The sequence below is a fragment of the Chiloscyllium punctatum genome, chromosome 15 (assembly GCF_047496795.1).
Source record: "Chiloscyllium punctatum isolate Juve2018m chromosome 15, sChiPun1.3, whole genome shotgun sequence".
NCBI classification, from domain to species: domain Eukaryota; kingdom Metazoa; phylum Chordata; class Chondrichthyes; order Orectolobiformes; family Hemiscylliidae; genus Chiloscyllium; species Chiloscyllium punctatum.
Genome location: NC_092753.1, coordinates 54,075,559 through 54,091,752, shown reverse-complemented (window position 1 = coordinate 54,091,752; position 16,194 = coordinate 54,075,559). Strand labels below are relative to the sequence as shown.

Here is a 16,194-nt window from a genome sequence, read left to right as displayed (position 1 = left end):
ACAAGAATTTTGGGAGCGGAAGTTGCCAGGTCCCAGAATGCATGGATGATGGTTCCAGCAGCAGGTAGCTAAGGCATATATGGAGTTAAGCGATGGAATGGAGGTACAAATAGTAGTAGCATGGGTATATAGTGAGAATTTCCTCTGTCTTAAATATGATATCTAGATTTCAAACTATCTGATTCAGCTTCAGACAGCTTCCAGAAAGAAGGATGACATCACTAGTAAGCGAAGTTTGTGGAGGCGACTGAAGACAACTACTTTTCTGTTTGACATTTGGAAGCTAAAATGCTGTGAATGAGAATCAGAAAGAGACCAAGGGTAGATCCTTGGAGGACAGGCGTTAATGATGCAGGAACAAGAAAATAAGCCATTGCAGGTAATTCTCTGGCCACGACTGAAAAGAGGAAGATTGAATCTGATGCATTCGCACTCAGCTTGATGATAGTGGAGAAGCCTTTGAGGAAGATGATGTGATTAGCCATGCGAAAGGTTGTAGACATGTAGAAAAGTACCTTTGTCATAAACAATAATAGTTATAATTTGTGATATTGAGAGGCCATTCCAGTACTGTCTGATGCAGGAACATGGTTGAAGTGATTCAAAATTGAAGTTCTTGGAAAGGTTAACATGGACTGCTTCTTTCTCCACTACTGTTTGACACTTTTTCATACTTTTATTCATTTGCTAAGCCAGCATTTATTGCCCATCCTGAAATATTCTTGAACAGAGTAGCTTGCCTGGCCAATTCAGAGAGAATTTAAGAATCAGCCATACTGCTGAGGATCTGGAGTCACATGGAGACCACACTATATAAGAACAACTGCTTCTGCTCTGCTAAGGAAACCAGGTGAATTTTTCTTGACAATTGATAATGGTTACGTGGATGCTTTTGTTAGCTTTTTATCCAGATATTTATTGAATTTAAGTTTCAACATCTTCCAAGGTGGAATTTGAACCGTTGACACCAGAGGTTTGGACGACTAGTCCATAGATGTTCCCATTACATCCTGCCTTCCTCTTTTGTTTTTATATATGTTGATGAAAAACTCCTGTCAATTTAATTTTAATTTCAAATTGAGGATATTGGATAGAGGCCTCATGAGATGCAATGTGTCCTCTTTGAGCAGGTGTCCTCTGCTGTGGAGCTGGTCCCAATGCATCAGGAGTCTGTTGCCCTCCCTTCTGCAACAGGCCAGTTATTAGTCCTTTTTCTGTTTCTACTGACTGGTATCGGGTGTAATCTTTTGAGGTTTTCCCTGGCTCCTAAATGTCTGGCAAAAATACTTCACTACTTAGCCTCTCTGTCATTGGTACTGGTTGCCTTCCTCGTACAGAATAGATTAGATTAAATTACTTAGTGTGGAAACAGGCCCTTCGGCCCAACAAGTCCACACCGACCCGCCAAAGCGCAACCTACCCATTTCCTTACATTTACCCCTTTACCTAACACTACGGGCAATTTAGCATGGCCAGTTCACCTGACCTGCACATCTTTGGACTGTGGGAGGAAACTGGAGCACCCGGAGGAAACCCACACAGACATGGGGAAAATGTGCAAACTCCACACAGTCAGTCGCCTGAGTCGGGAAATGAACCCGGGTCTCTGGCGCTGTGAGGCAGCAGTGCTAACCACTGTGCCACCGTGCCGCACTTTCTCCACGTTATCCTTTTGCTATGGCATCAAAGAGGCAAAACACTGGATGGGATAGAGTAATAGAGCTGTACTCAATGGAAACAGACCCTTCCGTCCAAATCATCCATGCTGACCACATATATAAAATTAATCTGGTCCCATTTGCCAGCATTTGGCCCGTATCGCTTTGAAATCGTTATTCATGTGCCTGTCCAAATGCCTTTCAAATGTTGTAATTATACCAGCCTCCTCCACTTCCTCTGGCAGTTTGTTCCACACAGATGTCACTCTCTGCGTGAAAAAGTTGTCCCTGAGGTCCCTTTCATAATCTTTCCCCTCTCATCTTAAACCTATGCCTTCTAGTTTTGGATTCCCCAAGGGAAAAGACCTTGGCTGTTCACTCTATTCATGGCCCTCATGGTTTTATAAACTTTAATAAGATCACCCCTCAGCCTCCAATGCTCCAGGGAAAATAGTCCCAGGCTATTCAACCTTTTCCCAAAGCTCAAACCCTCCAACCCCAGCAACATCCTTGTAAGTCTTTTCTGAACCCTTTCAAATTTCACAACATCTTTCCTGTGGCTGGGATAGTTACAGAAGTACCTGTCTCTTGCTCCTAATAATAGAATCTACATTTTTTAATAATTAAAGTAGTGGCATTTCTCTACTTTCATGTTCTGCCCTATGCAGTCCCTTGCCCATTGGTGCCATGGTCTGACTGCACTGATTCAAGGTTTTTTAACTTGCAGTACTCTCCATTTGCTGCATGTTGTTTTGAAATATGAACATTCCAGATAAAGAAATAAACAATACGTGGACTCAGAACCCAGAGGGAGGGGAAGATAGATAACAGATGGATAATAGTAAACTAGGGAGAAAGAAGAGTTCCTAATGGGGACCATATCTGGGGGAAAATACATTTGCTATGCTGAGAAGACCATAAGACCATAAGACATAGGAGTGGAAGTAAGGCCATTCGGCCCATCGAGTCCACTCCGCCATTCAATCATGGCTGATGCGCATTTCAGCTCCACTTACCAGCATTCTCCCCGTAGCCCTTAATTCCTCTAGACAACAAGAACCTATCAATCTCGGCCTTGAAGACATTTAGCGTCCCGGCTTCCACTGCACTCCGTGGCAATGAATTCCACAGGCCCACCACTCTCTGGCTGAAGAAATGTCTCCGCGTTTCTGTTCTGAAATGACCCCCTCTAATTCTAAGGCTGTGCCCACGGGTCCTAGTCTCCTCGCCTAACAGAAACAATTTCCTAGCATCCACCTTTTCAAAGCCATGTATTATTTTGTACGTCTCTATTAGATCTCCCCTTAATCTTCTAAACTCCAATGAATACAATCCCAGTATCCTCAGCCGTTCCTCATATGCTAGACCTGTCATTCCAGGGATCATCCGTGTGAATCTCCGCTGGACACGTTCCAGTGCCAGTATGTCCTTCCTGAGGTGTGGGGACCAAAACTGGACACAGTACTCCAAATGGGGCCTAACCAGAGCTTTATAAAGTCTTAGTAGTACATCTCTGCTTTTATATTCCAACCCTCTTGAGATAAGAGACAACATTGCATTCGCTTTCTTAATCACAAACTCAACCTGCATGTTTACCTTTAGAGAATCCTCGACTAGCACTCCCAGATCCCTTTGTGCTTTGGCTTTATTAATTTTCTCACCATTTAGAAAGTAGTCCATGCTTTTATTCTTTTTGCCAAAGTGCAAGACCTCGCACTTGCTCATGTTAAATTCCATCAGCCATTTCCTGGACCACTCTCCCAACCTGTCTAGATCCTTCTGTAGCCTCCCCACTTCCTCAGTACTACCTGCCTGTCCACCTAACTTCGTATCATCGGCAAACTTCGCTAGAATGCCCCCGGTTCCCTCATCCAAATCATTAATATATAATGCGAACAGCTGTGGCCCCAGCACCGAACCCTAAGAAGGATGACCAGGTCAGGGTGTGGGTGGGTAAAGGGCATGGAGGAGGGTGCTCAGGCCCTAAAACCTTTGAATTTGATATTGTCTTGAAGGCTGCAGAATCTGTTAAGTGGTAAATGAGGCATAGTTCTAGCATGTCAGAGACAGTACTGTTAGCCAGGGAGCATGCTAGTGTGTTAAAGTGGCAGGCAGCTGGAAGCTTGAGGTCAGTTTTGGAGACAGGTGGATTAATTTGTAACTTCATGGGGAAGGTGTTGCTAGAAAGCAGTGATTATAATATGATTTGAAAATCCAACTTTGAGTGAGAAGATTAAATCTAAAACTAGTGTATTAAATGCGGCATGGTGGCTCAGTGGTTAGCACTGTTGCCTCACAGCGCCAGGGACCTGGGTTCAATTCCCACTTTGGGCAAATGTCTACGTGACGTTTGCACACACCATCCCTGTGTCTGCATGGGTTTCCTCCGGGTGCTCGTGTTTCCTCCCACAGGTGAGGTGAATTGGCCTTGCTAAATTGCCCATAGTGTTAGGTGCATTAGTCAGGGGTGAATGTAGGGGAATGGGTCTCGGTGGTTTACTCTTCGGAGGGTTGGTGTGGACTTGTTGGGCCGAAGGGCCTGTTTCCGCACTCCAGTTAATCTAATCTAATCTAAACTAAGGACAGTTATGAGGTTATGAAGACACAGCTGGTTAAGGTGAAGTGGAAGGTAAACTGCAGGATAGATCATTAAGGAACTAGTTCAAAATACTGAGAAAAAGAGTATCACAGAATTGTTGCAGCACAGAACGTAGCCATTGGGCCCATGAAGTCTTGAATAAAGCTTGAGGAGGTGGTAAAGAAGTACCATTACTTTGCCGCCTCCTTCTAATCCTATATATTCTTCCTTTACAGGTAACAGGCTTAATTCCTTTTTGAAGACTTCAATTGTACCTACCTCCACCACACGCACTGTGTATTCTAGGCCTAAGCCACTTGCTGAAAAAAACCTCTTCCTCATTTCAGTTTTGCTACTTTTACTAATTCCAATAAATCATTACCCTCACATCACATTTTCAATCATTTCACAAATAAGAACAGCTTCTTTCTACCCTCACTCTCTCTCTCCAGTCTATTCATGATTTTCTTTGTCACATAGGCTATGTAGACTCGCAGAACTTACTTGAATTTCTCCTTATGAACTTTTTTTAAGAGTGTAAGAGAAAGTTAGTTAGAAATATTTGTTTTTAAAAGTCAGTAACTTCATACAGGTATTTATAAAGGAACTGAGTAAAGTAAGCATTGTTCCTGTAGAAAGTGAATCTGGTGGATTAATATTGGAAAATAAAGAAATGACATATGTAGTGAACAGATATTTTGTATCTGTCTTCTCTGTAGAGGACACAATAATGTCCCAGAAATAATTGAGAGCCAGAAGGTGAAAAGGAGAGAAGAACTTAAAATAATTGCATTCAGTAGGAAAAGGGTACTCTAGAAAACTTGCATTACTAAAAGCTGACAAGTCCCCAGGTCCTAATGGACATTTTCCTAGGGTTGCCCCTAGATTGCTGCATTAATCCACACAGATTGCTTTCTCCTTATTGTCTTATTCTGAGTAAAGTCAAGTTGCTATTGTCCTATCAGACCATTGGACTGCACTATCATTAGGGAGAGAGACACATGACTGGTGATAATTTAATTTGAAGACCATAATGCCTCAGGTGAGGGGAGAGGTTGAGAAGGAGAGTCCTTCCTGGTAACCTCAGCCAGTGTGAGAATTGAACCCCTCGGACAGGCTATCTACTGTGGGAACTCTGGTTTCTGACCTTCACATACCCAAGGTACTACAATTCAAATTGTTACTTATTTTACTAAACTGTATCTAGCCCCCATCTACCCACATTCCCTTTCTAATGAACTGTCACTTGCTGATGACCCACTCACAGACATGAATTTTTGTATAGCATTGTTTCCTGTACGGTTATATTCTTCAGTGCATGCTTATTTCGTGCTAGGAAGAACACATCTTTTTCTTTACAACCTCTTCAAGCTTTATTCAAGACTTTTAAAGAGAAGGATACAGAAGTAAAATCATATTTAAACTACATTGTTTACCAAGTATAATTGCATGTCTATTGACCAAGGTTCTACACAGTTATCTGACTTGCATATTGAATACACTATTTAACTACTAATGCTCTGAATGTTTCAAATTGATATTTTTGAAATGGAAAGGAACATTTGAAATGACTAGAAACTGCCTCAAATCCTTCAATCCTTGCCAAAAATGAAACTTTACATTTTAAGAGTTTCAAATAATTTTAAGATTTACATTGTCTCCATTTTTTCTGGTCAACCTATTCAAAGATGTTATTATACCCCTCCCACAAGGTGAAACCTAGATCTGGGCCTCATGGTCCAGGGGTAGGGACATTACACAGTGTCATAAGAGGGCCCTAAGATTCACAATTTTTTTTTAATGCAGCGTGACCAGACACTGCTGGTAGAAAAGCCTATTGCACTTGGTATTCCCAGGTCATCTCTCATCCAAGTACTAACTCAGCCTGAGTCTCTTTAGCTTCTGAGATCAGATGAGATTGGGCATTTCCAGACTAGGATGACTGCAGGCTTGGGTCTGCTTTATTATACTTTTGTTTTAACCTATTTTTCTAATTAGTGTGTACAGAGAGTTTTATTACACACCTCCAGAGCTGATGGGATATGAACCTGGGTCTTTCAGTCCAGGGGTAGGGACACTACCATTGCGCAACAAGAGGGTCCCTAAGATCCACATTTCTTTTTAAATTTAACCTATTGTTCCAATCAGCCCATTCAATGATATTATTTATACACCTCTGAAGCAGGTAGGACTTCAATATAGGCCTCCCAGTCCAGGATAGAAACACTACCACTGCATCGCAAGAGGGCCTAGGATTCACATTGTATCGTGTTGCCTCATTTGTTTGCAATAGTCAAACAACCAGCAAAAGGAAGTGGTAAATAACAATTGTGGCAATTAGACGAAATATTCTATAGCACAGAATAAGTCTATTCAGCATATTGTGTTTTCAGCTCTTTGCCAGAACAATCCACAAATTTGACTTGATCTGTCTCCATGGTCGTTCATCATCTTTTGCTTTAAATACAGGTAGTTAATTATTTTCCCTAAAAAAATGCAGCACTCCTGTTTCATCCACTTCCAACAGAAAAGTATTGAATGCTCCAACATCCTTGAATGAACTCTCTTAGCCATCTATTACTCCAGTGGAAATACTTCCTGTACGTTGAGTCTCTTATCAATAGCTTTCTAACCTTGACATCCCAATAAATCCACACAGTATGCTGTCTTTCACTTTAATGGCTTTTCCTTAATGGCTGCTTAATGCTGCATACAATTCTCTGAATCGGCTAACCATTATTTTATAACATTAGTCATTATTTCCTTATTTTGGTGTTCTCGATCTTAAACTATAAATCCTAAAATGCTGTTGGTCTTTCATTATAACTTACAACGCTTTCACTCCCAGTAACTTATTCTTAAGTCATATGTCTTCCCACATGTTTCTTTGAGAATTTCTTCAACCTAAATTACATTTACCACCAGAGTACTCTTTTTATTGATCTGTCCTAAAATTTATTTTTGTAGGTTTTGAATGAAAGATCAATTAGAATTCCAAGGACAAAGATCGAGGCATCAGTGTGGGTAAAAGAAAAGTAGAATGAAATAGAAAGAGGCAGAATTTAACAAACTGTACATCAATGAATAAGGTCATTGTGAGATTTTGAGATAATAAAAAACGAAATTGTAGTTTCTTTATCAGAATTTACAATGTATGCACAATAAGGTAGATACAATAGTGACAAATACAAACATTTGTCATGATTTAAATCTAATCTTAATTACATATACTTAATTTGTAAGTGATTATGGTCAGGAAATAATTATTCCAGGGTCACAATATTGCAGAAAGACAGATGGAATGGCAAAAGACAAGAGATAAGGATTTTAAAGGAAGACCAGGTAGTAGCGAGAAAGGATTTAGCCTCACGATCATGAAGTGCACGAGTGGAAATTAAGAATAGCAAGAGTCAAAATCACTCCTCGAAGCAGTTTATAGACTCCCTCGCAGAAGTTATTCTATTGACCAAGAAATTATTAGAGCTTATAACAAAGACAGTATAATGTTTGTAGAGGATTTTAATTTTCACATCATCTAGAGTAATCCTATTAACAAATGGGCAGTAGAAGATGAGCCTGGTGTCATTTTGTGGAACATTAGATTATTGAACCAACTAGGGATAAAGCTGTCTTAGATCGAGTGCTGTGTAATGAAGCAAGGTTAGTCAATAATGTCTTGGTAAAGAATTCACTGAGAAATAGTTATCACACCATTGAATTCTAAGTTAAATTTGCAAGTAACATCTTCCAGTCGCAAATAAGAATCTTAAATAAAGTTAATTACATACGTATATTTTCAGGGGACACGAAGAGAAATTCCAAAGGATTCTCTACCATATTTTTGGGTTAACATTGTTTCTTTTAAAAATGGACAGCCTTACTTGACACTCAAAATAGCCAAGGCTGATCACATTAATATGTTTCTGAAAGCTTCTGAATTCTGTGCAATGTAAAGACATTCCAGCCAAGCTGACACAATGGTTTGGAGTCAAGCCATTTACTTCCAGCTGGATCTGGACAAAGGAAATTATGAAGATCCATTAAGCAAAAATGAGCACTAATACATTGAGTTACCTCATCACTTTGTAATGAAAACTCTGGGGAGGCAAAATGATACTGTTAACCTAATAACCCATCTATTAGCCCATCTGAAATGTCTGTCTGTCACACGATACAGAACAGAACTTGTTGAATGGTTAAAGTATTCCATTTTAGGATTCTACATTCATTGCTTGATCTCCAGAGAAGAAGCTAGACTCCAAGATAAGCTGGCAGCTAGCCTCGGACACTTCATGTCTGTTTCAAGTTGCAGGCTGGGAAGAGGCCTACATCTTGCTGCAAGAAGGACATCTATTGTGCCCAGCTCAATGAGGAAGCTAAGACTCAACACTGACCTCCAGGAAGTTGTAACTCATGTGACCTGATCTTTTTTAATTTCACTTAATTTACCAGTACTTCTAATGTTTAATCTATCTCCTCTCTATTCCAGTCTTCTTTAATTTCCCATATTCTTGGATGTGTGCATGGAGTAGGAAAGTAATTACTTCATATTTTGACTATTTTGTTAATAAACTGTATTTTTGATTGCATGTGAAAGGATTTTGCTCTGGTTGATTGGAAAAAAAATTGAAATTTAGAAACTAAGGTTTGGGAACACCCTTTGGCTTTCATCTGTAAGGGTTAGGTTAAAAGGGGGAAAAGAAAATTTAGACAATTGGGTTTAAAGTGGAGAAGCAAATTAAGTATACCCATTTTCCCTTTTTGCTGACAGTTATGAGAGGAGAACTGGTGAAGGTTAATTGAATAAACATATCAAGGACTTGATGACCTACACCCTCGGTTTATATAGGAGCACAGAGATGCAAAGAAAATTTACTGCCCAGGAACAGGCCCTTTGGCCCTCCAAGCCAGAGCCGATCCAAATCTACTGTCTAAACCTGTCGCCCAATTCCTAAGCATTTATAGCCCTCTGCTTCCCACCTACTCGTGCATCTGTCCAGACGCATCTTAAATGAATCTACTGTGCCTGTCTCTATCACCTCTGCTGGCAACGCGTTCCAGACACCCACCACCCTCTGTGTGAAGTACATGCTGCGTATATTCCCCCTTAAACTTTCCACCTCTCGTTATTGAATCCTTCACCCTGGGAAAAAGCTTGTCTGTATCCACCCTGTCTATACCCTTCATGATTTCGTAAACCTCAATCAGATCCCCCCTCAATCTCCTTTTTTCTGATGAAAACAAATCTAACCTACTCAACCACTCTTCATAGCTAACACCTTACATTCCAGGCAACATCCTCGTAAACCTTCTCTGCACCCTCTCCAAAGTGTCCACATCCTTTTGGTAATGTGGCAACCAGGACTGTACACAGTATTCTAAATGCGGCTGAACCGATGTCTTGTACAATTTTAACATGACTTGCCAGCTCTTATACTTAATACCCCGTCCAATGAAGGCAAGCATACTATATGCCTTCTTGACCACTCTATCCACCTATGCAGCGACCTTCAGGGTACAATGGACCTGCACTCCCAGATCTCTCTGCCCATCAACTTTTCCCAAGGCTCTTCTGTTCGTTGTGTAATTTGCTCTAGAATTTGTCTTGCCTAAATGCATCACCTCACATTTGTCTGGATTGAAATCCATCTGCCACTTTTCCGCTCAACTCTCCAGACTATCCATATCATCCTGTATTCTTTGACAGTCAGTTATGGTTTCTGCTACTCCACCAATCTTCGTGTCATCTGCAAACTTGCTGATCATACCAATAGCGCACTCTTCCAGATCAATTATATATATTACAAACAACAGTGGCCCCAATACTGACCCCTGTGGAACACCACTGGTCACCTTTCTCCATTTTGAGAAACTCCCTTTAACTACTACTCTTTGTCCCCTGTTGCTCAACCAGTTCTTTATCCACCTAACTAGAACACTCTGCACACCATGTGACTTCAGTTTCTCCATTAGTCTACCATGGGGAACCTTACTAAAGTCCATGTATATGACGTCTACAGCCCTTCCTTCATCTATCAAATTGGTCACTTTCTCAAAAGAACTCGGTAAGGCACGATCTCCCCCACACAAAACCGTGTTGCATATCACTGATAAGCCCATTCTTTTCTAAATATAAATAGATCCTATCCCTCAGTACCCTCTCCAGCAACTTCCCCACCACCAACGTCAGGCTCACTGGTCTGTATTTACCTGGAATATCCCTACTACCCTTCTTGTACAGGGGGACAACATGAGCAACCTTCCAGTCCTCTGTTACCTCTCCTGTATTTAACGATGCCACAAAGATAACTGTCAGGGCCTTAGCTATTTCCTCTCTAGCCTCCCTCAGCAAACTGGGATAGATCCCATCCGATCCTGGGTATTTGTTCACCTTAATAACCACTAAACCTACCCAACACATCTTCCCTATTTATGTCAACGTGATCCAGATTAATCAAACCTCTATCTCTCGTCTCAACGTTCATCATGTTCCTCTTCTCAGCGAACACTGATGCAAAGTAATCATTCAGAATCTCACGCATCCTGTCAGGTTCGACCTTCCTTCATTATCCCTTAATGGACCAATCCTTTCTTTAGTTATTCGCTTGCTTCTTGTATAAGAATAAAATGATTTGGGATTCTCCTTAATTCTGCTCGCAAAGGCTATGTCATGATCCATTTTAGCCCGCTTGATTCCTTGTTTAAGACTTGTCCTACTCTTCCGATATTCCTTCAGGGCCCGTTCTGTTCTTAGCTGCCTAGACCTTATGTACGATTCCCTTTTCCTCTTGACCGGTTGTACAATTTCTCCTGTTATCCACAGTTCACGAACCTTGCCCTTCCTATCCTTTTGCCTTCAACGGGGCATGCCTATCCTGCACTATCTTTAGCCTACCTTTGAAAGCCTCCCACATATCAAAAGTGGACTTCCCTTCAAATAGCTGTGTCCAATCTGCATTTCTGAGCTCCTGCCTAATTTTGATATAATTGGCCTTGGCCCAGTTTAGTAGTCTTCCCTTAGGACCACTCTCATCTTTATCTATGAGTATTCTAAAACTTACAGAATTGTGGTCACTGTTCCCAAAGAAATTCCCCCACCGCAACTTCTACCACCTGTCCTGGCTCGTTCCCCAGTACCAGGTTCGATATGACCACTTCCCTCGTCGGACTATTGACATACTACTCTAGAAAACTCTCCTGAACGCTTCTTACAAATTCTATCCCATCCAGACATCTGACACAAAGTGTGTCCCAGTCAATGTTGGGAAAATTAAAATCTCCCGGTCTGGTTCAGATGTAAACTGTCCATTTTGTTATAGTCCCACTTTCTCCAGGACTGATCCCCATGTCCAACAAATCTGAACCCCTCCCTCCTATACCATCCGTCAAGCCACGTGTTCAGTCTGCTTATTTTTTCATTTCTACGCTGGCTAGCATATGGCACTGGTAGTAATCCCGAGATCACTACCTTTTGAAGTCCTTCTCTTTAACCTCTCTCCTAGCTCCCTGAATTCTTCTTTCAGGACCTCATCTTATTTTCTACTTATCGTTGGTGCCTATGTGCACCAAGACAACTGGCTATTCACCCTACCCTTTTAGAATGTTCTGCAGCCGATCAATGACATCCCTGACCCAAGCACCTGGGAGGCAACATACCATCCGGGAGTCCAGTTTCGGCCACAGAACTGCCAATCTACTCCCTTCACAGTAGAATCCCATATGACTATGGCTTTACGAGTCTTTCCTGCCCTTCTTAACAGCAGTGCCTGCCATGGTGCCATGATCTTGACAACTGCTGCCCTCTCCTGATGAGCCTGATATGCTAGCTATGACTTCTCAAAATTCCTTCGCTTTGGGAATGGTTCCATTAGGTTGGATATTGAGAAATGTTACACCATTTTAGAGAAAATAGCAAATCACAAACAGTCAGCCTTGCATCAATTGTTGGGATGATGTTGCCAGGGTTGGAGGGTTTGAACTATAGGGAGAACCTGTATAGGCTGGCACTGTTTCCCCTGGAGTGTCAGAAGCTGAGGGTTGACCTTATAGAGGTTAATAAAATCATGGGCCTGGATAGGATAAATAGACAAGGTCTTTTCCCTGGGGTGGGGGAGTCCAGAAGTCAAGGACAAAAGTTTAGGGTGAGAGGGTAATATATTGTCATTATTTGAACACAATCCTACACAATATAGTAACATCACATAAACACACCTCTTGGCAAAAAGGAATATGCCATTCTCCAATCCAGGAGGAAAAAATATCAAGAGAAAATTCAGAGTAGCAGCAGCCAGGGAGGCATTCACTGCAGTCTCCAACTCTGTTGAATTCCCAAATGCTTTTGATGCTACCGAGAAACCAAAACCCAGAAATCCTATCTGAAAGCTGGCCACACCCAATCAGGCTGTTTTTTTCTTATATAAGAAAAAGCCTTGTAACCTGTTTATTCAAGTGGTTTTAACTAGACAGCTTGGCGTTTCTCACTTAATCTTTCTCTTAAAAGAAACCAGGGCAACATAACCTCTTAAAGTCACAGCGTCATCAGAGTAGATTGGAGAACTTTGAGTAATTTGATTACATCTTTAAGTTTTGTAATGACCTAAGGAATAGCAGGACTCTGATATCAGCGAAATGTGGGTCCTGACAAAAGATTACGTTGAAAGATAAGAGCACATGGAAGTAGAAGTAATATACACTGTGTTTAGCATTAATAGAGAATTAGGTAATAGACAAAAAGTAGAGGGTGGGCCAAATTGGCAGCCAATGAATAGTGGAGTTCCTCAGGATCAGTGTTGGGGTATCAGCATTTTGCAGTCTATATGCATATTTAGATGAAGAGCCCGAGAGTAATCTAAATTTGTTGATGATACAAATAGCTTTCAAGGTAAGACATGAGTTTGCAAAAATGGAGAGGTTAAGTGAGTGGATAACAGGGTGGCAGATTGATTATAATGTAATGAAATATGAGATTATTCATTTTGATTATAAAAAGAGAGAATAATGTATTTTGAAAAGCAGGAAACTTGTAAGTGTTGATGTTCGAAGAGACTTGGGTGTGCTCGTATAAAGGGCACAGGAAATGCACAGAATGTAATTACAACCGGTAATCTGCAAGGCAAGTAGTAAATTGGCCTTTAATTGTAATTCAGGAATAAAGAAGTCTTGCTACAGCTGTATAGATTTTGATGACAACATTTGGAGTATGTGTACACTTTTGGTCTTCAGACTTCAGAAGCATTGAAGGTGGTATGGCAAAGATTCATTAATTTGCTCCCTGGGATGAGGGGATTGTCCTGTAAGAGGCTAAGCAAATTGGGTCAATATCTGCAGATTGTAACATTGAGAATTGATCTCATTGCAACTTATAAAATTCTCAAGGGACTTGATAAAGTAGACGCTGAAAAATTGTTTTCCCACTGATTGTGCTGTCATATTTTATATTCATTAATCTCAGGATAAAAGATTGATCTTTTTATCATAGAATCCTTACAGTGTGGAAACAGGCTCTTCGGCCCAACAAGTCCACACTGGCCCTCCAAAGAGTAACCCACCCAGACCCATTCCCCTAACCTACGCATCCCTGAACATTATGGGCAATTTAGCATAGCCAATATGCGTCACCTGCACATCTTTGGATTGTGGGAAGAATCTGGGAAGAAACCCACACAGAAATGGGGAGAATGTGCAAACTCAACACTGACAGTTGCCCAAGGCTGGAATCAAATGCAGATTCCTGTTGCTGTGAGCCACTGTGCGACCCCTGAGATGAGGAAAGGTTATATAGCTCAAAAGGTTAAGAGTCTTTTGAATTCTCTAACCTAGATGGTTATGGGTAATCCATTCTTAAGTACATAGGAAGACTTTTGATTTCTCTGCATCAAGGGATACAGAAAGTGAGCAGCAAAATAGTTGAAGTCGAAAATCAGCCCTGTTAGTAATGTTAGTAGGCCATATGGTCTATTCTCCTATTTCTTGTGTTTTTGTATGTTGAGTTTTAAGATTTTGCCTGCAAATTCTGATTTGATACCGCAGTTATCCTAATTCAAATAGAGGCTCCAACACAGATGTTTTTCATTGTACTGTGCTAAATAGTGTTACGAAGATATTTGGCAACAACAGAATCATTCAAACTTGTTTAATTCTGGGTATTTAACAGACTTTACTGTGGAAACTAAACTAAGTGGACAGGGATAGTGAAGAGTTACTCACCCATTTTTGCACCTGGTGAGATAAGTATGTGTAAGTATAGAATGAAAGCAAAACAAACACAAACACAAAAACCTACATTGCTACACAAGAGCTTGTTAAAGCACTAAGCCAACCTTCTACAAATTTCTTCAATAGAGACTGTATTCCACACGTCTCGCCTTCATTGTGAAAATGTATTCGACAATAAACAAACAATGTCGCAAGAGATCTGCAGATATTATTTAAAAAGCTCAACTTGCAAATTATATATACCTCAATTAGCTTTGGTTTGTTTAAATGTGCAACCAAGGGATTGTTGATTTGCTAGTACAACGGCTTATTGCTTCATTCAAATTTTTATACCTAAGAGGAACATCTTTGAATGGTAACGCACCTATAATCATTATGGCACTTTAAAGGTTATATTAGATAGTATTTTGTGTACATAACTAAACACTAGTCTAACAATAAAGTACTACTTCGGTAGAAGTGCTAGCAATGCCAATGAAAAACACAAGGTAAATATTGTGCATTTTAATTTGCATAGTGTCTGGTGAAAAAAATTCTTTCACTCTGGAACCATTAATTTGTGTACGTATTGAAACTTAGAAGGTATCTTGGAGTAGACTAATAATTTGTGTTTTTGTTTTATTACAGTATGGATGGTGCGGATCTCTGTTTTGAAATTGTGAAAAGGGCTGATGCAGGTTTTGTTTACAGTGAAGCTGTAGCCAGGTATGTACCTGATCATTTTGTAGCCTTCTAATCTTTGGATGAATTCTATAGTTGGGGTAAATTCCTTGCTATTAAAGTAATAGTGTAACGTGTTGGTGCACCAATGTGTTGTACAACAAAGTGGCAGATGACTGGTTCGTTTTCTTATTTGCATGTGAGGGAAGGAGGATTTTTCTGTGCATAGCAAAGTCTTAAATATGCTTAAAGAGTGTGGCTAAGAATTTTCCTCTTTATGGAAGAGGAACCCTTCTTCCTTCATTATTAATCACAGAACAAATCAGCTTATCACAGTGAAGCAAGAGCAGGAGTCAAAGGAAAAAAGGGGCTAATGAGATAAATAGAGAGAAAATGACATCCTGATTAGCCATGATGCACTTAGTGATAGGTATTTGAGGATTAGCTTCAGAGTACATGTTGTACTTGTTGATCTTTTTTTTTTGAGTGACCTATCACAAGGGGAGAAAGTGAGGACTGCAGGTGCTGGGGATCACAGTCGAAGAATGTGGTGTTGGAAAAGCACAGCGGGTCTGGCAGCATCCGAGAAGCAAGAGAGTCAACGTTTTGAACATAACCACAAAATACTTTGAAGAGTTATGGGATCATGGGTGACATCACTAATGGAAGTGACGCTACCTGGGAGTTTGGGGGGAGCGGAAACGATGCCTTCAGTGGCATCCGTGGGGACGGAAGTGATGTAAAACATGATGTTCACGTTGTTGTCAGCGGTGTTCTGGTGAGTAGGGCCAGTAGTGACTGAGGCAGTGGCAACTATGGGATGGAAGTGATGTGCCGGGTAGGCTTTGCAGTGGTTTCAGCAACGGTGGATCTTGGGGTGGTTGGGGAGGCAGTTGTCTTGTTGGCAATCGCAGAGGCAGTTGTCTTTGCAGCAATCGCACAGACAGCATAGTCAGCAGTGGCTGAGGGGGGCGGGGGTGGAAGTGATGTCATCATTCGCCGCAGTGGTGGTGGTGGCTGGAGCAGTCGCATGGCTAATGGCATTCGAGCAATTCCAGAGAAGCTTCTGGAAAGATTGAGAAA

The 16,194-nt window shown here is 40.9% G+C and overlaps 1 protein-coding gene across 9 annotated transcripts in view; it reads left to right on the top strand.

The window, feature by feature from the left end:
- caska (calcium/calmodulin-dependent serine protein kinase a) overlaps positions 1-16,194 on the top strand; it is a 746,802-nt gene that overhangs the window by 161,658 nt on the left and 568,950 nt on the right. For all 9 annotated transcript variants that reach the window (XM_072585162.1, XM_072585159.1, XM_072585161.1 and 6 more), the window contains exon 4: positions 15,079-15,156. In XM_072585162.1, coding sequence (XP_072441263.1) covers positions 15,079-15,156 — 78 coding nt within the window. The remainder of the gene's footprint in view (positions 1-15,078; positions 15,157-16,194) is intronic.